The sequence below is a fragment of the Ursus maritimus genome, unplaced genomic scaffold (genome assembly GCF_017311325.1).
Source record: "Ursus maritimus isolate PB19 unplaced genomic scaffold, ASM1731132v1 scaffold_4, whole genome shotgun sequence".
In the NCBI taxonomy this organism is placed as follows: Eukaryota; Metazoa; Chordata; class Mammalia; order Carnivora; family Ursidae; genus Ursus; species Ursus maritimus.
This window is the reverse complement of record NW_024426552.1, coordinates 43,741,025-43,768,135: the sequence shown is the minus strand read 5'-3', so window position 1 is coordinate 43,768,135 and position 27,111 is coordinate 43,741,025. Positions and strand designations below refer to the sequence as shown.

General features: G+C 39.3%; 1 protein-coding gene across 1 annotated transcript in view; it reads right to left on the bottom strand.

The window, feature by feature from the left end:
• CRYBG3 (crystallin beta-gamma domain containing 3) overlaps window positions 1–27,111 on the bottom strand; it is a 105,795-nt gene that overhangs the window by 43,473 nt on the left and 35,211 nt on the right. The window contains 9 exon segments of the mRNA XM_040621135.1: window positions 2,658–2,791; window positions 5,098–5,133; window positions 6,250–6,364; window positions 7,685–7,821; window positions 12,676–12,823; window positions 13,761–13,876; window positions 14,449–14,493; window positions 15,852–18,087; window positions 18,089–22,012. Coding sequence (XP_040477069.1) covers window positions 2,658–2,791; window positions 5,098–5,133; window positions 6,250–6,364; window positions 7,685–7,821; window positions 12,676–12,823; window positions 13,761–13,876; window positions 14,449–14,493; window positions 15,852–18,087; window positions 18,089–22,012 — 6,891 coding nt within the window.

Genomic DNA, 27,111 nt, shown 5'->3' with positions numbered 1-27,111 from the left:
ATTTTAAGTAGGCTCTACACCCAGCATGGAGCCCAATGCAGGGCTTGAACTCAAGTGACCCTGAGATCAAGACCTAAGCTGAGGTCAAGAGTTGGACACTTCACTGACTGAGCCACCCAGGAGCCCCTTGGGACACAGGTTACTTGACTTTTAATGGAAAACTATCAGTACAAAACACTGATAAACACCACTAGTCATTAAGCTCTTCCACAAAACCTACCTTTTTAATGGAATAATTCACAGTAGCTAATGAATGTAATGTGGGCACAGATGGTTCATAACACAAGCTTCAATCTGCCTTTTGAGGCACTGTGTTGTTAGAATGGGATCCCCTCCAATGGGGTAGATTCTAGGATGACTATTTGGAGCTCCTGGGTTGGGGACTTCTGAATTCTGGGGTTTGACAAATGCAGCTGGATAGGGCTGACTACTATTGTTTTGAGAAAAACAAAACAACAAAACCAAAAAACTACTCCAAAAATTGTTTCCATAGGGTACAAAATAACAGTAGCCACCCAGCAATCATGAGCCCCTCCTTGCCTTCACCATGTAGGTGTGCATATGACGGGGAAGAGGGAGTCCACACGAGTTGGAATAAACCTTTCATACATCTTAGCGTATTTGTAATATGTAAAAACATTATTTTATTCTTAAACTATTATGTAAAAATAAATTGCATAGGAAAACTTTCAAATTCTAAATGTGGCTTTCATTTATATAAATGTGGCTACTCAGAACATGCTTTTAATACACCTGAATGAGAAAAAGAGTAAAATATATAGAAGATCTTAATATTGAAGACAGATTAATAAATTACATGATGACAGTTCAAAAATCTGCTCAGCTTTAATAGATTAAGTTTTGTCTAAGACTCAATTTAAATATCCATTTGGGATATTTAAAAGCAGATGTTATCTGAGAAAAATGAAGAAACATCAACCTCACTCTCCCTAGATTCCTCAAGATGGGACAGAGATGAGTTTCCACTGCCTGCAGATAAACAGTTAACAAAAGTGAAAAATGGTAGAAATAGTGAAAAAAATAAAGGTAACTGTTCACTTTTATTTTTTTTATATTTTTTTAGATTGTACTTATTTACTTATTTGACAGAGAGAGCGAGAGTGCACACACATGTGCGAGCCAGGGGAGGGGGAGCAGAGGGAGAAGGACAAGCAGACTATGTGTTGAGCAGGGAGCCCAACGCTGGGCTTGATTCCACAAGCCTGAGATCATAACCTGAGCCAAAATCAAGAGTCAGATGCTTAACCAACTGAGCCACCCAGGCGCCTCTCAACTGTTCACTTTTAAAAGGAGACATGATATTTTTCTCCCGCAGTTGTCATATAATAAAGGAAAGTGTATATGCTATAATATAAGCGATAATATTTTCTTGAAATTCTTATAAAATAATTACCAAAAACTCAGAAAACAATGCAAATCATGATCTAGTTAATGGGAAAAACATTCAGATCCCAAAGGGAAGAAAAGGCAAAAATATTTAGCGGGGTTAACAAGAAGTGTACGTGTTCACAGATTAGAGAAGACTGTAAATAAATATGACACAACAAAAATTTGTTTATCCAAAACATGTTTGTTGCTTCAAGGGCCTAATAATTTTTTTATATTGAAGGATAAAGAATTAAATGATTACCGATATATCAGACCAATTTTGGATACGTCCTACATATCTAATACATGGCATAATCTCTTTTATTTCCATTTTGGCTAGTGCAGCCATCACTTAATATTTACTGCCAGAAACTGCAGAGTCTAAGTCTCTAAATGTAGGTCTTGAGTGATCTTAGGCCAGTTATTTAATGCCTATGAATAAAATATTTTAGTTGCATCTTTTGCTAGAATTGTATAAACAAGTTTTATGATGTTACTGCAAATAATGAGACATCGATACTTAAATTAAAACCAACCAGTATTCCAAATAAACCATCATATCAACAAAGAGACCAGCAATGTTTCTAGAGAAATCCTAGCACTGGGTTGAAAATGGCAAATAAGCTATGAAGAAAGCTTCTTCTGATTTTTATCTGCCAGGATACAAATACAAAGGCACACCCCAAGGCAGTCACAGATTTTCTGGGGTACTTGCCCCAGAAACTGCTGACTGAGAGTAGGATGGTAGCAATGATTGGTCACAATTGGGTTTATACTGAGAGCTTCTTGGGGGGCTTCCTCAAAAACAGTACAAGGCCAGAGGGCAACCAATGTTAAAAATCCTTGATTTGGGAAACACAACCCAGGCTACTTACTTCTTTAATGAAGGTCTCACTACCAAGATCCTCAGCACAGAAGGTCAACTAAGATCCACAGAATAGAGAATAAAAACTGGGGCTCTCATTCATGTTCAAAATTTGTAAAAATAAATAATTTATTTTTAAATTTTTATCTTCTTATTGTGTTTAGAATACCAAGTGTTTTAAGTTTAGAAACTATTTTCTACATTCAATCTACCTCAAAATCTCTAATACAAACAAGCATTCACAGAAAAGCCAGTAGTGACTAATATTTTTTATTTTACAGTAACTTCCAGAAGGGATGTAATACTTTTAGATTAAGGCACATTGTTTCTGCTTGGCTTGGAACATTTTTGTGATCTTTAAAAAACAGACTATTCAATCAAATATTTTAAATATAACACTCACACTCCACCGATGACACGAATTGATCCAATTCCATGAAAATCCCCATTATTTTTTAAAAACTTAGGGACAGAATCTATGTGTTCACTAAAGTCTTTGGCCTGTCCACGGAAGTGAGGTTTTTCATAAATAATAACCTGAAAGATATGAAAGAAAATTACTTAACATGCTCGTATTTTGGAATAGACACAAAACTCATTTGAGACTAAAGACCCCAACAGGATGAATAGGGACCACTGTCCTTTTTACTAATACTTATTTACAATATAGCGTGCTGTCTGATATTCATGAGGAATATGTGAGCTATTAGCATAAAGATAAAATATCTTTATGGCATGTTTCTCTCATAATAATATAGCAATTATGATTCCATTGTTCTGGTTACCCAAATCCTAGGACCAGCTCACAGGGTAAACTGTCTTATAACAGATTCTTGAATTATCTAAGCTTAGCTCTCTGTTTGGAATTTAATACAGACCTGCCCTATATTTATTGAATTTCCCCTATTAGAAATAAAAGCTCTCTATAGAGGTTCTAGGGCACAATAACAAATTATCTACTGGAGTGAGATAACACAGCTGCTTCTTAAACACTAACTGCTTCTATGGCAGTGGCTAGTCACTGAGAAGAGATATGCAAATTCCTGAATTTGAATACAAAACTTTCTAACAAGAAGTGATTGAAAAAATTAGTGTGGTTTTTCTTTTTTCTTTTGGATACTGGATTCATATGGGTGGGGAGTGAGTATAGTGGGAAATCCATTCCTGGCATTTCATTTACTTCACATTTGGACTGGTACAGGTGTGTCTCTCCTGCCATTTTGGTGTTCTTTACTTCCCAAGTATGACCTGCCTGCCGTCAGTATGCAGAAGTGACAAGGGTGATAACGGCACCCATCTATCCACACTCTGTCACCTGGTCCTATTTGTGGCTGATGGCATACGTTTTGTACACCCGGCAAAATAAGGTCCCATGCTTAAACCGAACAAGTTATAGCTCCCCTGTTTCCAAAAATTGATAACATTATACAAACTGAAAAAAATACATAGTACTGCTCCTGTTTTCCACACATTAACTCTTCGCAGGGTGCTGTATCTGAAGTGAAGTTTTATTGGGGTTTAGTACTTTCTACATATGCTAAACACAATCAGACTAAGAAGCAGTAGTTCTTTGATGAGTAAGCCATCACCAACATCTAAAAACTTGATGTGACCGTCTGTGATAGCTATTTCATTCATATACTTCTACAACCTGTCAAACTGCAAATGTCTAAGGAAGACCCAGCCTGTCACACCCAGAGAGACTGAGACAGGAGTCACTGAGAAAGTGTCAGAGCTAATTCTGCATCTTTCAGGTCACTGGTCTGAAAACCTTGGCTGCATGTTATTAGAATCACCTGGGGAGCTTCTGAAGACTTCTGACCACACCCCAGACCAAAACAGTCTCTCTGCGAGTGGAATACAAGCCTAAGTATTTGTTTTTAAACTTGGGTATATAGGACTCCAACAAGGAGCCCAGATGTATTACATATACCAGATACTAAGTTTTAAAAGAGTCCACCTAGGTGAGTAAGAGAATGGTGGTCCATTCAATCAATTAGGAAGCCCCCAGAAATGGGAGGGTTGGAGGAGCTGTGTCCTGTTTTGCAGGACAGGAGAAGGATGGATGAATCCTTCTTCCCACGCCTGCCTCTGGAAGTGCTATAACCTGGTCAAGCAGATGTCTGTTTGCATCTTTGATCACTACAATGGTTTTCTTCCCATCTCTTTTCACACACATTTTATAATTCCACTTCCTTTTCTTTCCCAAATGTGCTTAATCCTGCCGCCACCACTGCTCCAGTTGTCATTGCCTCTGCTGTCCCTTCTGATACTTATACTTACAAACTGCCATCTCTCCGACAGGAGCTACCTACCCCTCTCTGGTCGTCCTTATTCTCCTTTGTGCGCGTGATTCCCAAGTGTCTGCTTGATACCTCCACTTGAATGCCAAGCTGCCCCCTCCCCACCAAATCAAAAATCAAACCTATCACCTTTCCATCCTGCAGTAGGTGTTCCTCATGTTTGACTGGGTTGTCAGCAAGACTTCCACCCTTCAGACTGAGTCCTCAGGGGCCATTCTGTGCGGTCCCTTCCCTCTACTCCCACATCCACTAATTAGATATTACTGACATGTATTCTGCTAACTATTTTTTTTACTTTTTAGCCTGCTATTAAAGTCTGTTTTTTTTTTTTAAAGACTTTATTTATTTATTTGACAGAGAGACAGCCAGCAAGAGAGGGAACACAAGCAGGGGGAGTGGGAGAGGAAGAAGCAGGCTCCCAGCGGAAGAGCCCGATGTGGGGCTCGATTCCAGAACTCCGGGATCACGCCCTGAGCCGAAGGCAGATGCTTAACGACTGAGCCACCCAGGCACCCCTTAAAGTCTGTTTTTAAGACTTACCTTTAAGTTCATAGGCATTTCCACTTTTAGTCCACCCTTAAGATAAGAAATTTTAATATTAGATACAGAAACATTTAGATTATTTGGAAGTAACTAAGTGACATGTGTAGGTTGTACCAAAAAATCTGATTAAATACCTGCCAACATTAAGTTGTGGTAAATTTTAAAATTTAAGTACAGAATGCTACAGTAGTCAAAACCAAGTCAGAGGGCTCATCAATGTAGATGGGGCAAGAAATCTTTAAAATATACTTTCCAGATTAAAACCAGTACAAGGAAGGAAACGGAGCTTTTTAGTCCTTAAGCACACATGACTGCATAAAGATTTCATCCCACTGCAGAGAGTCCCAAGAAATAGAGTGGTGTTGCTAGATTTAAAACAACTCATCTGGCAGAGTAGATTTCCAAGCCACTGACCCCTCATTTCCTCCTGACAACTGCTCAGGCTTGCTAAGTTAGAGTGCTTCCCCTTCCAAGTTCCATCAACACTTTTATCATACTTAACTATCTTTGTGACCTCAAGGTTGTAGAGCATAAAAGGTAACCCCTTCTTCATACAAACTAATTCCAGAATTTCCTGTTTTTAATGCTACGCCACATTGTGGTATTTCTTAAAATTTCTTAGTTTTTCCTTGTTTTTATTTTTTAAAGGCGCAGAACCAAAAATGGTTTACCACATAGCTACCATTTATTTGAAGAGTTTGCCCTCAAAATGTTTGCAACAAAAATACTGTATGCACTTATTATCTTTAAGAAAGCAATCACTGACAGAACTGTCCATTTATTATTAATGCTGAGCTTATCATTCATTACTGTGATAGAAAAGCATATTAGAAAAGTGGTTTTCTAATAAGCATCAAAAAAAAATTCGGAACTGTATTCAAAATTTTCACAGAACAGTACTTATAAGGAAACTGCATGCACTGTAATAAACTTAGCACAAAGTAAATTCAGACATCTGTATTCCAGAAAACTTTAAAATGTTTTCATACAGATATTCTCTATAATATAGAGGCACAGAAAAATAACATATAGGTTGCTGATCCAATAATACACATATTCGTTTCTCAGGGTTGAGATGCATAAGAAATCACCATGGTTATTTTAGATTCATGGGCACTTTGGAAAATGCCAGTTTTTAAATTTGCTTACCATTTGAAGTGGATGCAATGATTTCACTTCTGTGGCAGAAATCTCAAAGAGTCCATGGTCTTCCTCCAGAACTGTAGCTTGCCCCTTAAAATTAATATCTGGGTAGGCAAGCCAACTAAATAAGAAATGAATGGTTTGTTAAAGTATAATAGGAACACTTTAGTCTGGTCCTGTAACAGTTAAAAGTAAAACGGGCTATCAAATAAACAAAAACCAAAAAAGCAAAACAAAAGAGAAAACCTTCATGGCAGAATTACAACCAGTAAAACACATTTGAAATGACTTCACCAGACAGCGTGTAACAAGAGTTAATGTGTTACTCAGTACTCATATTCGAACACTGTAAGCCTATTATACATAATCCAAGCAGTACATATTACTTTTCTTAGAATTTTCTAATATTTAGGAGGTGTGACACCTTTGATTCAAACAGAATATAACTGGAAGGAAAAACAAAATTCCACTATATTCTTTCCTTTTTTTTACAGTGGGGCAATCAGAGGTGGGATTCCACAAGGCATTTTACATCTTCTTCCTCCCCCCAATCAAGGTATTCTACATCTCTGACCCACATTTTTAGAATCAATAATCAGTTCGATTGGCTGCCGCAGGAACAGGATCTGAAATAAGATTCCCAAAGACCCACCTACCTTGTATCTAAACTTGGTAATCACAGACATACCTCATGGATAGGGTCACTTAGTGGGTCTGCCCACAGTTCTATTCTGTGGTTGGGAGACACAAAGAAAGATGTCCTACGGTGACCCCCAAATATCTACACCAACCATCATCGGAGCAGATAAAAAAGAGTGAAAGACAGAAAAGGAATCCAAGTTGAACTGGCATCACAGAGTTGCGATTCAAGCTAATCTGGAACTAAGTGAAGACTCGGCGCAGTCACACCCATAGTCCAAAAGATACCTTTGGAATCGGAGAGGCTTGGTATCAGACCCCCGCTTATAAGCTGGCAGCCTGAGACAAATCACGTAACCTCCTCATGTACACAGTGAGTCGCCCCACCTACCCTGCAGGAATACAATCAACGAGAAGAGTCCCACGTGTCTGGCACTGCGGAGGCACTCAGTGACTACCGGCTCTGAGACACTCCCGAAATAGTTCAAGCTCCAGATTTTTAGGCCAGGGACATGCATTTATTCCTCTGTCCCAAAATTTGGTGCTTGAAAACATGACGAATGCATCTATCAAGAACTATGTCTAAGAACCTCGATCTGCTCCTGCTGGGCCCTACATCAAAGACTTAATCGGATCCAAAGGAAGACAGGATCTGTTTCAATCCCTGCAATGGTCTTTCTCGAGGATCCAGGAGCATAAAAAAAGTTAAAACTTCACAAATACGTATGTCACCCACTGAAATTTGAAGTAAAAAGTTAAATTTGGTGGCCAAACACTGTAATAAGGAGAAACTGATACATACACTCCCGACTTCACAGTGAAGGACACAGATTTGGGGATATTCAGCTCTTCCAAATTGGGGACTGCTCGCTGTATATGGACAGGACAACATGCTGGGTCAGACTGTGGGGAAAGTTCTATCTCTGGAATGCTGCAGTCCTGAAAAAAAAAATTGGCTTTGAAATCATTTGGAGACACACACAACTCAGTATTCTCAATACCCTAGACACACAATTACAATTATTCTCCTTGTTCAGCTGAATTTCTTCACAAAAACAACATGAAGGAAATATTGTTTCACTTTACCAGTTTCTTAAAATGAATTTTTTTCCTAAGAAGTTACATATTGATAACATGAAAATTATAAGTATTGATTGAAAAAGTATTACTCAATTTTCTCTGCTTTGTTTTTAAAAGTCTTGTTCTATTAAGCAATCAATGTTCAGTTACCAAACTCTGTGAGTGCCAAAAGTCTTTAAGCCTTCCTTCTCAGAAGCATAACAAAGCCATAAGGAGGAAGGGAGTTAAATAAAAGCTGATCTCATGGGGGATATAAAAAATAAATAACAGAGAGGCACACTACTCCCTCAGTGTGTTATCTAATTTACATTGACAAAAGAAGTAGGAATTAGAAGTGAGGGTAAAGGAAATCTGTTTTCCTACTTGTGGGATTCTATTTATTTTAGTACAAGTTGGTTTGAAGAAGAAAGGCATTATGAAATTTGACCCTACCCTCCATCACATATCTACTGCCACCATGTCAAACCTTCCTTTAAAATTTCACTTACGTATCTCTTTTCTATTCCCACCGTCAAAGCCTTTCATCAAGGCTAAGACTTCGATTATGGGCCTGTTTCACCAGTCAAGTACTAGCCACGCTTTATATAGTTAGGCTTGTTAGAGAATGCCACTTTCCTCATGACACTTTTTGGCTCAAAACCCAAGCATATCAAATTCACGTTTGCCTTTTTACAACATGGCACCAACCCAGCGACCTGTAGGATCTCCACGCAACTCTTCAGTCATACTGGTATCCATGCTCTCCCCACTCCCTTTTTTTTTTTTTTTTAAAGATTTTATTTATTTATTTGACAGAGATAGAGACAGCCAGCGAGAGAGGGAACACAAGCAGGGGGAGTGGGAGAGGAAGAAGCAGGCTCATAGCGGAGGAGCCTGATGTGGGGCTCGATCCCATAACGCCGGGATCACGCCCTGAGTCGAAGGCAGATGCTTAACCGCTGTGCCACCCAGGCGCCCCCCCCACTCCCTTTTTTTATATGGCTTTTGTAAATGTTTCCCCCATTGCAACTAAAGAGAGAATTTTCTATATTCTTACCTACGAAAATCTTCTAATAGTCAAGTGCTAACACAAAAAAGAGCTCATTTTTTTCTTAGGGAATCCAAGCTACAATTATTTTTCCCTTCTCTGAAATTACAGATGGGCTTCTGTCTGAGCACCCTAGCTCCGTAATCACGAGTGTTTAATTATACAACTCAAACTTTCGGTAGCATAATTCTCACCTAGGACATTGTGAAATTCAAGCGATTGTGCTTTAATGAAACAGGTAAATGCAGTAACAATCAGAGGTGACATTAGGCTGAACAATTGTATTTTTTATTATAATCAGTTTTGCAATTTATAACTACAATTTTCTGATTTTTTAACCTCCTTCCAAACTGAGTTTTATTATTAATCATTCGTATTAGTATGTATAAGCAAATTAATATATTTTATTTTCAGAAAGCTAGTTCTAAAATGCAAAAGAGTAAAGAGGCATAACCTAAAATATCCTTTATGGTTTAAAAGTATATTTCCATTTAAAATTTCATTTCAAAAAGAGTCAGAAACGTCCACAACAGTCACCTGTCAATCTTCAAGGCTTTTGTTTGCTATGAATAATAGAGTTCTAGTAACATTATTTAAAAGGCTGCCATATTAATGTTCCCCCAGGGATGTAAGGTACAGTAACAGAATACATAACTAAGTGTCTCACACAAATAAGTTTCCTCTGCATTGTGTTATACAAACAATGCATGGGTGGTGTACTTTAAAAGGGAAAAAGCTGAAAGGCATCTGAGTCTGCCACAACACAGAAGGAAACAGCATAATGGAAAAAGCATAATGATGGCTAAAAAATGGAAAACAAAAATACGAAGTCTTATGTCCTCAGCCAGAGGACCAGGTTTTTCTCTAGTTAACTAAAAAAAATTTCACTGGTTAAGTTTTATCTTCTTCATGGTGGCTATTCTCACAGAAATAATGTCTCCTGCAAGACCCGCATCATTCTTGACGGACTGAGGCAGTAAACACCAACGAGTGAAGAACACTTTATAGTCACCTAGCAACAGCGAACAGTTTATTCTTAGCGAAGTTTGTATGGCTTCCTCCCCAACTTTTCTAGTCATAATATACTTTACAAATATCTTGATGAAATTTGCAAGCTTAGCTTTTGCAGGAATGGAGAGCAACAGGCAAAGATGGATTACAGTTAACAAAAACGGTAAGAACATCTAACGGACTCCACCCCACAGAAAATACCTTCAGTCCCTGATCTAACAACAGATTTCTCTCTTCTCGGCAAATTAATGAAGACAAAACTGAAGCAACTTCTGACCATAAGAAAAATGTCATTCCTTTAAAAAAAAAAATTAAATGCACAGTAAGCAGTAATTTGCAATATTCGTTTCTAATATTCGAGAAAAGAAACACCTGACTCAAGAATTACTGCAATGCTGCCTCACCCCCAATCATTTCTGAGAGCAAAGCTGGCCCTCGGGCAGAATCTACACTTGTTGCTAACGGACGATAACCTCCGCCATCTATTCACAGCGAAGTGAAGACATCAGGAAAGTATGATCTTTAAAGAACACTGAAGTTTGTCTGCTCAGATGCAAATAAAAGACGATGAAACAAGATAAAGTTAGCTCCAGGCTTAGGCCTAGGTGAATTTAGAATGGTAACAGTCCCCACGAAAATGAAGCTATCAATAAGTAGAATTTTGATAAGGTTGGAGAAAGGAAGCAGTTCGATGCCTGATTCTTACTTAGTAAAATATTTAGAACAATGCTAATGCCTTTTCCATTCGATGCTCAATGGTTTTTCCTTCCTCACTGAAGGTTGCTAGCCTGTTCAAGACATGAGGGCACGCACACTGCAATTTAAAAAACGACGCCAAGAACAAACACTGGAAGAAGGAAAAAATGCAAGCAACACTTATTCTTTCTTTTAATACAGTCTAAGCAGATGGCAGGTGTGCAAATACCCATTTATATATCCATATTCAACAGAGTTTTTTGCCAGATTTTATTGTGGTTGGATTTTTGGGTGGTGAGAAGGTTGCTGTTTTCAACAACTTATCTTTTTTCCCCCACTGAGCTTGGCATGATGACTGACATTCACAAGAAAAGCACAAAACCATACGTTTCTTAAGTCTTAGAACATTCTACCTACAAACTATTCATCTCAATCAATTTCTAGTGATTTAGCTAATTAAATGAGCACTCGAATGCTGCTTACTGAGCTGAACTGCTTGCAGTTAAATTGTGCAATGAAAACGAACACTGAGCTCAATGCTGCAGCTGTCCATCTCCTCGTAGTACCTCCGACATTCACCTCTGCCTCTAACACAGGGGGCTCTGCCAAGAACGTCCTCTCATTTCCCACCCACCTACCCGTTTCCTCTCTCAAATTCCCATCAGGTGCCCCCCCCATGGCCCTGCAGAGCATTCCCACTTCATATGGTTATGACTCAGCTGTCCCTCCCCTAGACTTTAAGCGATCTGAAGTATGAGATGGTATCTCACTTGTATTTCCATTCCCCGTGCCTATCACAGTACTGGGCCCAAAAGCAGAACACAGATTTGTTAAGACACAGGCTTGTTTGCAGTTTGCCAGGAAGTACTAATTCACATAAAATGCATGCAGATACCCCTTTCATGATGGCTTTTTCTGTATGCTAGCTTTAATTTTTCTGTATGCCATCTGCAACTATCAAGAATTTAATAACATTGACCCAAATCATTGTGATAGGGTCCGCCTTACTTCGTATTTTTAAGCATATAAACAAAATCTCCGTAACCTGAAAAAATACAGGGGCGCCTGGGTGGCTCAGTTGGTTAAGTGTCTGCCTTCGGCTCAGGTTATGATGCTAGGGTCCTGGGATCGAGCCCTGTGTCGGGGCTCCCTGCCCAGGAGGAAGTCTGATGCTACCTCTCCCTCTGCCCCTCCCCCAATCATGCTCATTCGTGCTCACACTCTCTCTCACACACACTTTTTCTGACAAAATAAATAAAATCTTTAAAATAAGAAAAAATATATATCCATGACTGTTATACGCATAACTGCAATAAATCATGTACTATTTTACTACTGAAGGAACTCTTAAGAATACACTGGAAAAATTATGTTCTTATTTGAGATCTGTCCTAATCACTAATTCACTTCTCCTCTAAACCACCACATCACTTCCCACAAAATGTTTTATTATACTGGGAGACCTTCCTCATGCAAGTATTAAATAATACTTTCTAAACAGAAAATAAAAAAGCAATACACCTTCCATTCCTCCCCCCACTCTTCCTTCTCTATGTTTCCCCTAACACTCATCACTCACACTCATACACACACACTCTCCTACACTCAGCAGTGGAGATTACTTAAAAAAAGATATCTGGAAATATCGGCTCTTTTCCTAAAGATGCCTGGATGGTATATTCCTACCACTATTAAAAATATGTATGTGTGTGTGTACACACACACACACACACACACATATATATATATATATCATGTACCATTTCATTTTATGGCCCAGATTACAGGTAACATTTTAAATTATCACTCATTCTAATACTTCATATGCAGAAGTTCAAAAGATTATCATCAATATAATACAGACTGGTAAAACTAGCACAAATATTAGCAATCACTTCTAAATACTGCTAGGCCAAAGTACAGCTTTCTTACATGACAAACAAAACAAAATAAAATTAGGGAAAATCAGTGGTTGTTACCTTTAAGACACGTTTGATAGACCCCAATACAAAGTCTCTCTGTGGATGCTTCCTGTTCTGAAGGATCCAGTCACGATTTAACACCTTCTCCCCTTCTTCCAACACACATTTCTGACCCTGGAAATGTGGCTTCTCATACAAAATCCAGCTGAAAAAATATAAAAGCATGATCAGTTATAATTAATTTTCTAAGAAATGAGGCATAAAACAAATGATACATAAAACAAATGAGGGTCCACCGACCATCTCACCTACGTTTTAAAACCTGAGCTCATTTCCACCATTAGCATATAACCCTATTTTTGAAACAATCATATATGCTAATTTAAATATAGACAAATAGCATAAGAACAAAGTGCATACAACTTGGAAATATTCCTGAACATAATCTACGCCTACGCTTACATTTATGCTTGCACGCACTTCCTGGATGGTGTATAAACAAAGCTATACACTTCTATTAAAACGGCAGCTTCACAACTTCAAATTTTAAGTAAAATGGGAGCACATGTGTCCCATTTTATGACCTGAAGACAACACTACACCAAGACCACTTCCACCATGAATACTGACCAGGGAGTAACTGAGACACTGGACAAAGAAGTTGTGGCCCTAGCGTGTCCAAGGGAAGCGGTCGACAACAAATGAGGTTTCCCGTCATTTTTACACCATACAAAGAATCCTTCACTTCTTGACCATGTCAGCTATACGAGTGACTCTAAGTATGTGACCCTCACATTCCTCAGCATCCCACAAATTTTTAACTCACTTTCAAAGCTATGCTTCATTCGACTCACGCCTTTAACTCAACTTGCCAAATCTATCCCGCTAATAATGTAGTTTCAGAATGGTATTGATTGTATGTAATATATATATTAGGTCTTGCTACTTATGCCTGGCTTTAAGCACTAAAAACAACCTATATTTTCTGTAACAGTACATAAAGAGAACAATTAAATTACAAAACACTATTGATGTTTCAAAATATTCTGTGACTTCAACAAAAAATGCAAAAAGTGTAAACAGTAAGAAAAACCACTTAGTTGGGGGGCACATGCTACAAAATTTTAAAAGAGATCTCTTACCAGCCCCTTACAACTTTTATCCGCACCCCATTCGGAAAGGACCATGATGTAGCATCAGGAATACTACAGTAGATCTCTTGCTTATATTTCCTTCCATGGAGATCATAGATAACCATCTGCAACATATAGTAAGGAGGCACAATAACTAATTTTAAGAATGCATTTAAAATTCCAAAATGTCCTAGAATGTAGAAAATAAAATATGCTAAATATATAAAATTATTACTTTAGATGCTAAATCTGTAAATAATTCCTTTTAAAGTCAGTTAAAAGTATTTACTTTAAACTCCCCAAACCTGAAAGTAACCTTTTTTTTTTTAAAAGTCAACTCTGTACCCAATGTGGGGCTTGAACTCACAGCCCTGAGATCAAGAGTAGCACGCCCTCCCAACTGAGCCAGCCAGGCGCCCCTAAATTAACATGATTTTTCATATTTTACCTTAGTCTATAAGAAACTTATGCTTACTGGGGCACCTGGGTGGCTCGGTCCGTTAAGCATCTGCCTTCAGCTTGGGTCATGATCTTAGGGTCCTGGGATCGAGCCCCACTCTGGGCTCCCTGCTCAGTGGTGTCTGGTTCTCCCTCTCCCCCCCAACCATACTCTCTCTTTTGCAAACTCTCTCTCTCTCAAGTAAATAAAATGTTTAAGAAGAAAACCAAACAAACAAGAAAAGAAACTTCTGCTTACCTTCCCAGGTCTTGGGTTACATCTCAAGATTTGTTTGTTAATACTCTGAAATAATAAAAGTGTAAGAAGGAAGCCTTAAGAAACATCAACAGAAAGATACATAGTTCAGTTTCTTAGCAGTCACAAATCTAATTCATCACATATTTACTTAGGGGCCATTACATGCAAAGTAAACCTCTAGGTACTACAAGGGGTGTAAGGGCAAATATAAAGGAAAATAATGTGTTGTTTGTGCCCTCAAGAAGCTTATAGCTACAAAGGGGAAAACAGATTACACTCACATGACTCTTCTCAGTGAAGGACTCAGTGAAACTACAGGTAAAACACAAAAAAGATGCCAAGTGATGGCCATCAAGGGAAATGGCACCATAATGGAGGTCAGGTGACAGCACAGGGAGGCACCCAAAGGCTTGTCTGAGCAAGTGATACGGAGAAGACCTTGAAAAACAGGATTTCAGTAAGTGAAGCAATGTGGCAGGTTGGGGTCAGGGAGTAGAGGAAAAAAATGTCCATGAAGAGAACATATTGAGGAAAAGCACAGTGGCAGGAAACACAGGGTGCATGACCAGGGCATGAGGAGACAAGGCTGGACAAAGAAGACCTGGGTGTGTTGTAATGCAGTGAAGATGTTCCACGTGACTCGGTAGGTGATGGGCAATCATTATAGAAACACTTCTTCAAAAATCCCACCCTTTCTTTTAAAAAGATTCTGCTTTGCAAGTTACTGGTTGATATTCAAGTATATAACTATTTGACACTGGCTGTTCAAGGTGAAGATACAGGTCTTGGGAATCCTAAAGAAAGTTCCATGATCTTAGGGATGCCAGAAAGGAAAGTCCCATGTTAAATGAATATTCTATGTTAGACATTTAAATATCTCTAAGGCAAAGAATACATATAACTGAATTTCAAGGCATTTTCTAGCTATAATGTTTTCACCTTTTTCTTTAAATTAGGCTGTTCATTGCCCTGCTTTGTATGAACAACATGAGCAACTATAGTGAGAAAATACTGTCAGGCAGTCACTTAAAATATTTTAAAATATTATGAAATATTTTACTGAGACACACAGGCTCAATGGTTCCAGTAACAAACTCTCCATACAGTGCCTTCAGAAATTCAGAATGTTGTCACTTAATTTAGCTTGAAAACTAAATATTAACAAAGAACTGCTTCTCCCTTATGACTCTTAAATTCTGACTAGGCAATTTTGTTTTCTCAATTTAATGGTTCAGCTAAAGTACAGGAGTTATGACACACTTCAATTAAAGGATAAAGTAACCTCTGATACATTTTTAAATCAATCTTTACACAACCTCAAAACACTGATTTTCTTAATAAGCTTTCAGATCATTTCATGATCCAAAGTACTACCTCACTAGTTAATAATCAAAATAACTTACCTCTGTGAACGGGCTTAATCTGCCTGAGATGTCCTGAGTACGGAAATATTTTGACACTGGTTCCTGAAAAATCCCACCAAATTGGGCTCCTTTCTCTGAGGAATGGGTTTTGGAAGTCTGCAAATACTGATGATAAGCACTCTTTAAAGAAGAATGTAGTTTGGAAGTAAGGTCAGATTTTTGTAGAAATGAAGCCTTTTCTGGCCACAGACCAACTTGCAGATTGGAGGTAGTAGGTTCATTTGACATTACATATGAATTCTTAGAAATTCCAGTCCTTTCCTCGCTATCATCAGGGTAAAATGCAATGGACGGGTCTGGCCGCTTGAAGGTTTCCTTCCTCCTAGCTCTCAGGCTTCCTTTATGTAATGGTTCCTCCTCTTCCTCTTCTTCCTCCTCTTCCTCTACCCCCTGTCTGTCTTCATCAAAATTCATCTTCAAACGCTCTGATACTGACTGGAGAAGGGATAAAACAGAAGAGGGCTGGCTTGCACTCTCTCTTGATTTTGTGGAGCCATGGTGACCAGGTGAGACCTCGCTGGACAGAATGTCCTCCTGAGAACTGTCATCCTCATAAATGGGAGACAAAGCTAAGGGATAAATTTTGTACCTTTTGGCCTCCACTGATAAGAATGATTCCGAACTATCACTATCAAATGTCTCACCTAATTTAGTATCCTTTTCAAAATGATGCATGAGGTCAGTTCTGCTCTCAGACCTCTCGCATGTGAGAACAGGCATGGTGTCAGCGGATGTCTCAAGAAACAAGAGAGAGTGTGTTCTCCTTACTTCTGTGGTAGCACACCTGTCCTCATCTTGAAGGGGTTCTTCATATAATATAGTGAAGGAAGAATTTTCTTGTTCATCCTGAGAAATGAAGGCTAAATTAGATTCTTCTTTTTCATGTCTGTAATTATCATCTCGTATTAGGTTATCTACTGCAGTAACAGATGTTCTTCTGTCTAGCTTCCCTATGGTGCCCTCAGGTTGAAAATCCGGCATTGCTAAAGCTGGGTAGCCTTCATAATCCTTACTTAATGTTGGTGATTCATATCCCCTGAAATAGGAGGCAAGTCTGTTGTCACACGCTATCAAGCCTTCCTTCCTTTCAGGGGGATCTTTCTCCATTTCTCCAACACTCTCTCCACCAGACCCTTGGGGGGGCTTTTCAGCTTCATATATGGGAGACATGGCCTCTGCATGTGTAACAGGCAATTCCAGGTCTGTTCCATATGTTTTCTGAACGTTTACCATTGTGGATAACACTTTGTGTTTCCTGATAGCCCCATCAGAATCTTCTGGAGAGATTATTTCCATTTCTCTTGGAGGAGGCATGGACGCAATCATGCCGAGGGTCTCTTTAGCCTCTCTCTTACGTGGTTTTTCCATTTCTAAGGAGGCAGGGACTGCCGCCGTGTGTGCGTCTTCCACTTCTATCACTTCAGTTTTCCTAATGCCCTCTCCAGCATCCTTTTGATAAGGTATTTCCAACACAGGTCTTGCAGCCTTTCCAGTGATGCCCTCAACATCTTTTTCATAGAGATTTACCACTTTTAACATAATGGGCATAACCTCAGTTTTGCCCAGATCCCCTTCAGCATCCGTTAGGTACGTATCTTCCATTTCTAATCCAACAGGTATCACCTCAGTCTCAATATCCCCTTCAGCATCCTCTGCGTAAATATCTTCCATTTCTAACGTGGCAGGTGTCACTTCAGTCTTTTCAGTAATCCCCTCAAAGTCTTTTTGGTAGACCTCTTCCATTTCTGACATAACTGCTGTGATCCCAGTCTTGCCAACATCCCCTTCAGCATGCTTTTGGTAAATATTTTCCATCTCTAATGTGGGAGGTATCGTTTCAGTCTTTCCAGTAATTACCTCAGCATCTTTTTGGTAGATATTTTTCACTTCTGGAATAACAGGCAGCATGTCAGTTTTGCCAAGGTCTCCTTCAATAGCCGTCTTTTTATAAGCTTTTTTCATTCCTAAAATGGCAGGTAATCCCTCAGTTTTTTCAATATACCTCTCAGCATCTACTTGGTATACCTCTCCCACTTTAAGAATGTCAGCTATTGGCTCAGTTTTTGTGATATTCAATTCAGCCTCCTTTTTATGTGCTCTTCCCACTTCTGACAGAGGAGGGACTGCCTCAGATTTCATGATACTCAATTCAGCATCCTTTTTGTCCGTTTCTCCCAGTTCTAACATGGAAGGTCTAAGCTCCATTTTCCCCATATACTTCTGACGTTGTAAGGAGTGTGCTTTTATTACTGTGTCCTAGCAAGCTTTTTTCCGATATACACACAAGACTATCAGACAAACTGCTTTTGGACGTCCCGGGTACATGGAGGTCATCATTTGCAAATGGAGGCCATTTGAAATTTAATACAAGAGTTCTTGTATTCTCCGTCCCAGTTTTGTGATTATCCACACACTCTATTTCCATTTTCTCTTTAGAGTCCTCTTTGAAAAGTAGTTGTGTTTTTACCTTATTATCTAACCCTTTATGGGCTGTGTCTTCAGCTAGTAAAACAGTATCTGATTTCTGCAAATTTATACTACCAGACTGTCCAGCTCCATTTCCAGAAAACGGGGATTTTTGGTAGACAACAATTTCTCTTCCTTTAATTGACTCTGTGTCATTAACTAAGTTACTTACAGAGAAGAATCTACCCAATACTTTATTTTCACTAATTTCACACGTGCTTTGATTTACTGCCTGTTCAGACACCAAGAACTCCCTTAATGTATCACGTGGCTTAATGCTATCACTGTTCAGAATTTCTGAAGTATTAGCCTGAAGTTCAGAATCCCAGGTATCCTCAGTATCTTCAAAAGCATCATTTGTCAAATTTTCTTGGGCTGAATAAATAATCTCATTGACTAATTTCCTAGCTTGATCTTCTAACAAACAAGATAAATTCATTCTATCAGAATCAAAAAGCAGACTCTTCTCACCAGCTGTAGGTGAAACACAGACCTTTTCTTCCCCTTGGACAGCTGACCTGTTTTCCATGCCCTGCTCTTCCAAACGCTCTGTCAGTTGGATCCCTGCCAGCGTTCCTTCTGATGGGTTTTTCTCAGGGATGTCTTCTTTCAGAGTACCTGGATTCATTATGCCGTCTGTGGCTATAAGCTCCTGGCAGGTAGCAACTATGTGTTTGGATTTTAATTCTTCCCTGACAGAGTTAAAAATTTCACTAATCAATGTATCAGCCTTTTCTTGTAAACCACTTTTGAGGTCCAAAAGTTGGTCATGTGCTCTCCTCCTCGCTTCTATGCGCTCGGCAGACGCTTCAGAACACTGCTGGCTTGAGCTGTTAACTGACGCCGGAGCCCCAGCAACTGCTCCAGCCTCTGCTTCCGTGGGATTGTAAAATTGGGCAGCAGTTGGAAAATCAAGAGATCCCTTCCCAGGAGGATTCCCAAAATGTTCCTGAAATGGGGTCACTTCCGACCCTGTTGGGACAGATGTGTCCAATTCCAAATTAGAGCTCTTAGGGTACAGCAGGTTGGTTAAAGGGGCACCTTCGTGTGCAGCATCTCTGGTAACTTGTGCAGAACTGAAATTATTTGGGGGACCACGTGAACTCAAAACCACGCTAACTGCTTCAGAGTTACTGGAGGAAGACATGCTATCAATACTACCACTGAGGAACAGAGTATCCTCTTTCTTTCTATGAGATAAGGCTTTCTTTTCTGATTTCAGCCCAGGAGCATTATGAAAGTGTGAATCCTCAGATGCAAAAGCTTTTTTTTCTGAACTTTTATCAGAATCCAGAAAAGGTGAATTCACTTTTGTGCTGTCAGTTTCTTGGAATTGCAGGGAAGCACTAGTTAGGCCAAGTTTTGCAATTTCTGAGAAACCAGAAATCTTTCTAGTCCCACCAATATCTGAAGGCTGATGAATCTCACAAGCATTGGCTTCATAATTCTGTGCCATTTGCCTAGTGACTTTTTCATTATGAACAGGAGGTAAAATCTCAAATGTATTCCTTTTGGGAAAAGCATGTACATAACCTAAGGCTTCTGCCTCTGTTTCCTGAATACCTTGATATCTGGAGGCAGGAGGAGAAACTTCAGGTTGACAATTCTCTTCAAGGCCAGAAGTTGAGTACTTCTCTTTTATCTCCTTATGATCCATCGATTGAAAACTTTTGTCCTGTTCAACCTCTTGGGAAGTTAATTCCGATAAAATAAGCTTTCCTGGCACATCTGTAACTTCAAACGGAGAAGAAATTTTATCCTGAGAAATGTCTCTGGGCTCTGTTTGGGAAACAGCTATCTTGGAGAGGGCTATAGTTTTTCCTCTTCCAGAATGCAACTCAACAGGAACGCTGTCCTGACCATAAACTTCCATTTTTGATAAAATTTTGGCAATGTTAGGTTTGGTTTCCAAGGAAAGAGAATCAGGCTTCTCTATAGTGCTCTTACTTGCTTGAGCATTTGAAAGCATCAATTCTGCTTTAGTACGGTCTTGAGATGCAGTGGAACTGTGGTCCTCAGAGAGCCTTTCAGACTCCAATCTCGAGTCCACTCCAGTTACATGAACATCTCTGGCTTCAAGATCTAGTGGAACCTGGCATTTTTCGCCTTCAGGAAGAGCTTCCTTGGATTCAAGAGTTGCAGAGGTATGCTCAAGATGAAGGTGAGCAAGAGGACTCTTCCCACCTGCTGCCTCAACACGATTTGCAACATCTTCTTCTTGACAGTTACTAGGCTGACTGGAAATACCAACGATGTTGACATCCCCAGTTTCAGTGAGCACAGAAGAACATTCGTCCTTTAAAACAGGAATATCTAACTTGCTTGGCATACCAACTCTGGAAACAAAGGTAGGAGATGAAATACTGAAATCTGATTTTTTACAGTCAAGGGTAAGAGATGTTCTGACATCAGGGGATGCTTTGGCTCGCTGAAGACTCTCAGAATCAAGAAGAGATTCTGAAATGTGATTTTGGTTAGGTTCAAAACTCAGTTCAGGTGCGATTTTACTTTCTAAGCACGCTACCACGGCTGACTCACTGATGTGCTTTACAGAGGCAGGGTTGTTTTGATTTATTCTAACCGTGTGAGGCATTTTGCCATGTGGCCTAAACTCAGGCTTTCTGGCTTCTGTTACAAACAACTGGTCAGTATCTTTGGGTAATGGCTCAGTTCTGTCTTTCGGAGCTTTTACGAGACTCGGAGCTGTGGGTTCACCAACCAAGGCGCTTTCTGTTTCTTGTCTGATTTTTCTAGCAGCCAAATTTTTCTGTGAGTCTTGGGCAGACAATCTATTTCCTTCATTTACAGGTTCTGTGTCTGTCGCAGCATGTCTCTGAAGAGCAGGGATGCTGGCGTGACTGGCAGCCCGCTTTGCTGAGTTATCTACAGTCTGCTTGTCAGAACACTTACTCTCTGGCGACCGTGGCTCTTCAAGCCTAATTGATTTATTTGAACTCGGCAAATCTGTACTTCCCGGTTTGGTAGAGTCACTCCCGTCAGATTTCCTACAAGAGAAGTCAGAAACAGCAGGGTCCACAGGCTCAACATGTTCTCTTTGCACCAAGGTCCCATCGCTCATCACTGAGCTGACTTCCTTCACTGTAGTTTCTGTCGTAGTTATCCTCTGAAAATCTGGACTGCAAGGAACTTCGCTACCGTTACTTCCTGTAAACAACGCTGAACCTACCAAATTTCTGTCAGTCTGAGAAAGTGGTACACCGCTTAAATGGTGTTGTGAGTCAAATTCTCTAACAGTGGAGCTGGAGTTAGTCCCAGAAGAAGGGGATGACCTACATCTCACAGGTCCCCCAGGATCATGTTTATTTAAGACATCCTTAGAAAAAGCAGAGTTGGGCAATTCTGGGTTTGTCAGATGGCTTTCTGTGTTAAGATTTATTTTGCTGCAGTCAGAGTCTTCTAACAGCCCTTCGAGCAAATGTCCTTTCACAGATACATCTGTGCTAGCTGATGACAATGATGATGCTATCCTCGCCTCCGTCTCGCTTCCAGGGCCAATATGGATGCTGGTACTAGAGTCAGAACTTTCATTTTCTCTGTCTGAGGGAGTCACAGTTTCCAATGCAGTCTGGTGCTTCAAATATTTCCTGATTTGTCTGGGGCCTCGATACGTCGCATACGTTACTGAAGGCCTCTCTGGTTTACCATCTAGTTGCCTGTAAAAAAGCAACAGCACCATAGTATCAGGAAATACAGTAACATTTAATAGTAAATCTAGAAAGTGTGGTAAAGTCTATCTTTCAAATTATTCCTACTTTTAATATGTATTAATTGGAGAAGGAAATCCTAAAATGTTTTAATTAAACCTGTCTTTATTTAAAATAATAATAAAGATTTGACAAGCAGCATGTGAATGTCAAGGCAGCATGAATGTCTGAGCTCCTTAGAACCTTTCCCCCTTACCTGAGTACGTACATCTCTCTCACTGTGGTTAACGGAGAGAACGTGGCCTGAAAAGTCCGAGGCTTGGGTTTTAGTTATAATCTCAAAGGAGTGCTTGACTGGAAGGAACCACACTGCTTCTATGCCTCATACTGGCAAGTTCATGGATATGTCACTGATTTCTCCACCATAACAGAGCATCACAGTGAGCTTCTCTTCCTGTGCTCTTAGATGTGAATTTAAACAGCAACTTTGAGCACACAGGCGGAGAACTTTTAAAGGAAAACAACTGGTGAGATGTCTAGCTCACATCAAGCGCTCATATGTATTAGTTAACTCAATGACAAAATTGCCTTAAAAATCCTCTCGTGTTAAGGTCTTCAAATATTCGATCAGTGTAGTGAGTATTAAACTGCTTGGGTTAAGTGCAGGAATCAAAAGGGACTTCTAGAAAAAGTTCTCTACTTCTTCTCAGACCCCGCACAAAGCTCCTCAGCTCTCTGCATCCAACTTCCTTTGAAGAATCTATCTCTGGGAGTTCTCATGCTGTCTGATGCTGCCTCCCAGCCCTTTACACATACGATTCTCTCCCCTTCAAAAGCTCCAGAGAGAAACTCCAGCGTCTTCTAAGACTCCAGTCACAAGTTATCTCCAGAGCAAACCTATCCCCGGGCCCCTTTCCTGCTAACAGGGCAGTCAGCCTCTGCTCTGTGGGTAGAAAGAACCCTGAGCACACAGCATTTGCCATATTAAATTATAAAGATCTAGGCACTTATTTATCTTCCTTGCTTGCCTGGTGGCTATTTGAGGAAGGCACGGTGTCTTAATCATCTTTATATTTTTAAATGCCCCCCACAAAATTTGGCAAACGGTACATGTTAAGTAACTTTCTGTGGATTAATGAATGACTAAATAAAGCAATAATAGTAAATGCTTAGTGTGATTTATTCCAGACACTCTTAATTATTACAGATGATATAAAAGTACTTTAAATTCTGAACTCTAGTTTCATTTTAGTGTCTCGACTCTAAGGATGGATGGTAGAAAATTTGATGTTCTAATTCTTTCAGGTTAAACATATAATTAACAAAACATGATAGAATCCAGTTACCAGTATCCCAATAAAGAAATCCAGTTACAACTATCCCAATATCTAAAATAATACATTTTCTCCCCAGCTTTAAAGCAGCAGCATTAAAAACACTAGACTTGTCTTCATGATTAAAGAGAAAGCAAACCTCCTTGGACACAATGTCAAATTTTCATCAGTTGTGCCCCTTACATATTTCTTGAATTTTAGCTGAAATAATGTATCTCAATCTATATAATTGCTGGCCCCTCAAACCCTATCACACCACTACTATAAAACCTTGTATTGGTCACATGCATGTTTTTACTGTCCATTATGAAGCACCTGAGGAGAAACAGAAAAAGGCTTTACCTTACAAAAGTGGTTTTAGCTTCAGCATGAGTGTCAGGCTAGATCAAAGACTATTAAGAGACAAACTCAAAAGTGAATAAGGGAACTGTCCATGAAAACACACAAAAAGAGAAAAGTACATATAGGTAAATTAATGTTACTAGTGAGATCTGATATCAAAATATATTAATTATTCAGAAAACACAAGAGCCCTCAGAACAACATATGAAGATCCAGAAGCCTGAATAAATGACAAGAAATTTTACTGGTTTGGTCAGTTTTTCTTTCAAAGCTTTAATGTTTTATACTTAAAACCAGCTTTCACCAGGCTGCAGTATTTTTTTTCCTCAAAAGATCAATAAAATAATTTTGAAGAAATGGCTACACAAAGAAATATACGTGATGTCCATAGAAATAGGCAATGAGACAGGAAGAATTTCATTCTAGTAAACTTAGTTCTCTTACTACCAACTCCCTCCTGAAGAGACATCAAGACATTTTATCCTGCACCAATCCAATAATGTACCTTTTCATCTAAAAGGTCTTCTTATAAAATAAACCATACAGAAAACCCATTAAATTTCAACACCCTCTAATAATGCCTTTTGGTAATTTTGGAGTTCTTCTGGGGGTGAAGGGAATCATTTTCCTCCATATTTTAGGACTTTCTGGGTAGTTTCAACTAAAACGATTAAATTGATTTATACAAACTAGTTTAAATTTCTAACTCAATAATCTCCTGCAGTACCTGGGTGGATGTTATATAATTGTAACTAAAATATATAGTTTATACCGAACAACTATATTATCATGTTTAAAGCACCGAACATCAAAGTTTCAAGCTTAGCTTGATGTACTGTAATTAGTTCTGTCAGGTACTGATGACCGGCACACCCTCTTTTGAAAAGGTTAGTCATGCCAACGTAGTCTATTTTCTACATCATTCTTTCCCAGGTTGCAGCTGAGTCTCCATAACTGAGTAGTATTAAGAATATAAAACTGTCCTTTAATTGCTAATTTTTCCCTAGTAAATAAAGTGGAAATGTCAAAAACGTGTAACTTTAAAAATAAAGATGGAAAATTAAAAAGATTTTTTCATAAGCTGCATAGAGAAAAGGGAGTATTAATTTCATGTATTATGTAAACTGTGTATGGGACCTACAATTCATCCTGTACAACCAAAAGTATGTGATCCTAACAATAGTAAGAACAAAGTAAAACAGGCGCTCTACTCCTCCCCCCTTGACAGAGAGCCACGTCCTCTAGGGCAGTGCCAGCTGCATTCCTAAGACACGATGGTGAAGGTCAGTCTCAAATGGACTGGTTGTCCGATCTCCACAGCTGATTTTAACTCTGGCAAAGTGGATACCTTGCCACCAATGACCCCTTTACTGACCTCAACTCTCTGGTCTACATATTCTGGTATGATTCCACCCACATCAAACTCAATGGCATAGTTAAGGCTGAGAATGGGAAAATTGTCATTAATGGAAAGTCTGCCTCCACCACTCAGGAGCGAGATCCTGCCAACATCAAATGGAGTGATGCTGGTGCTGAGTATGTTGTGGAGTCCACTGGCGCCTTCACCACCATGGAGAAGGCTGGAATTCTCTTGAAGGGTAGAGCCAAGAGGGCCATCATCTCTACCCTTTTTTGCTCATGCCCCCATGTTTGTGATGAGTGTGAACCATGGGAAGTGTAACAACTCCCTCAAGACTGTCAGCAAGGTTTCCTACATCACCAGCTGCTTGGCTTCTCTGGCCAAGGTCATCCATGACAACTTTGGCATTGTGGAGGGACTTGTGACCACAGTTCATGCCATGAGTGCCCCCAGAAGACCATGATGGCTCTTCTGTGAAGCTGTGGTGTTACGGCCAAGGAGCTGCCCAGGACATAATCCCTGCTTCTACTGGCATCACCAAAGTTGTGGGCAAGGTCATCCCTGAGCCGAATGGGAAGCTCCCTGGCATGTAGTTCCATGTCCTCAACCTCAACATGGCAGTTGTGGATCTGACCTGACACCTGGAGAAAGCTGCCAGATATGATGACATCAAGAAGGTAGTAAAATAGGCATCAGAGGGCTGTCTCCTGAAACTTTAATGGTAACCCCCACTCTGCCATCTTTGATGCTGGGACTGGCATTGACCTTAAATACCATTTTGTCCAGCACATTTCCTGGTACAACAATGAAGTTAGCTACAGAAACCAAGTGGTGGACCTTATGGTCTACATGGCCTCCAAGGAATAAGACCCCCTGGACCATCAGCTCTAGTAAGAGCACAAGAGGAAGAGAGAAGCTGTCAGCCACTGGGGAGTCCTTGTCCCTAACTCATCCCCAACACACAGAGACTGTCCCAACCTTGACACTGATGTTTCCATCCCAGGCCCCCTAAAGAACAGGAAGGGCTTAAAAAGTTCTACCTTGTCATAGATCAATAAAAAACACTGTACCCAGACCAAAAAAAGGGGGAGGGGTGAGAACAAAATAACATACCTATACATTTCAAATATTTAAGCAGACATACATACATATTGGAAATCTGAAAGGTTTTATGCATTTTAGCCCAAGACATACCTATCATGTGAAGATTTATTAAGCCTCTAGATACCACACATGGTTGTACACTTTTCTGTATATATTTAATATACCTGATATTTCAAAAGTCAACCAAAGACATGTGTCATTCTTCAAAGAAAATTCTAAATAACAGCCTAAAAATTTAAGCCTTAGAGCAAAGCACCTAGTTCATTTTTAGGAAAGTAGGATTAAGCTACCTTTTCAGCATTAAGATATATTTCCTTTCAAATTACATAGTTAACAATAACTTCTCTTACAATAGGGAAGTCTTTTAACTTTTCCATGTAAAGAAAAGTTGCAAATCCAGCAATCTTTAAATTTTAATTATATTTATTGTTTTGGAGGAGGGTAGAGCTAGGGGGAGAATGAGAGAATCTTAGGCAGGCTCCAATGCCCAACACGGGGAAGGTGATGTGGGACTCGATCTCACAACCCTGAGATCATGACCTGAACCAAAATTAAGAGTCAGAATGAGCCACCCATGTGCCCCTGGCAATTTTTTTTAAAATCACAATAAAGCTTTGATAGACAAAATTTTCATTATGGATATGAATCTGTTGAAAACAAAACTCATAGAATTTTTTTAAAGATTTCAACCCAACAATGAAGTAGCTTCCTAATAAATTACTCTGGAAGCCTAAGTTAATGTATGGAAGACACTCTACAAGTTGTTACCAAACAGGTTTAATGAAAGCCTTTCTGGATATTAAAAATGAATTCTGCATAGTGAACTATACATAAAAACAATTACGAAGCTGTTTATTATTTTTACTTAAGTGAAGATGAAATCATTTATGATGACTTTTGAGAAGGCTTTTTTTAAACACTCTTCAAATTATAGGTCATAACTTGTCTAAATTTTGAAAACTGTAATA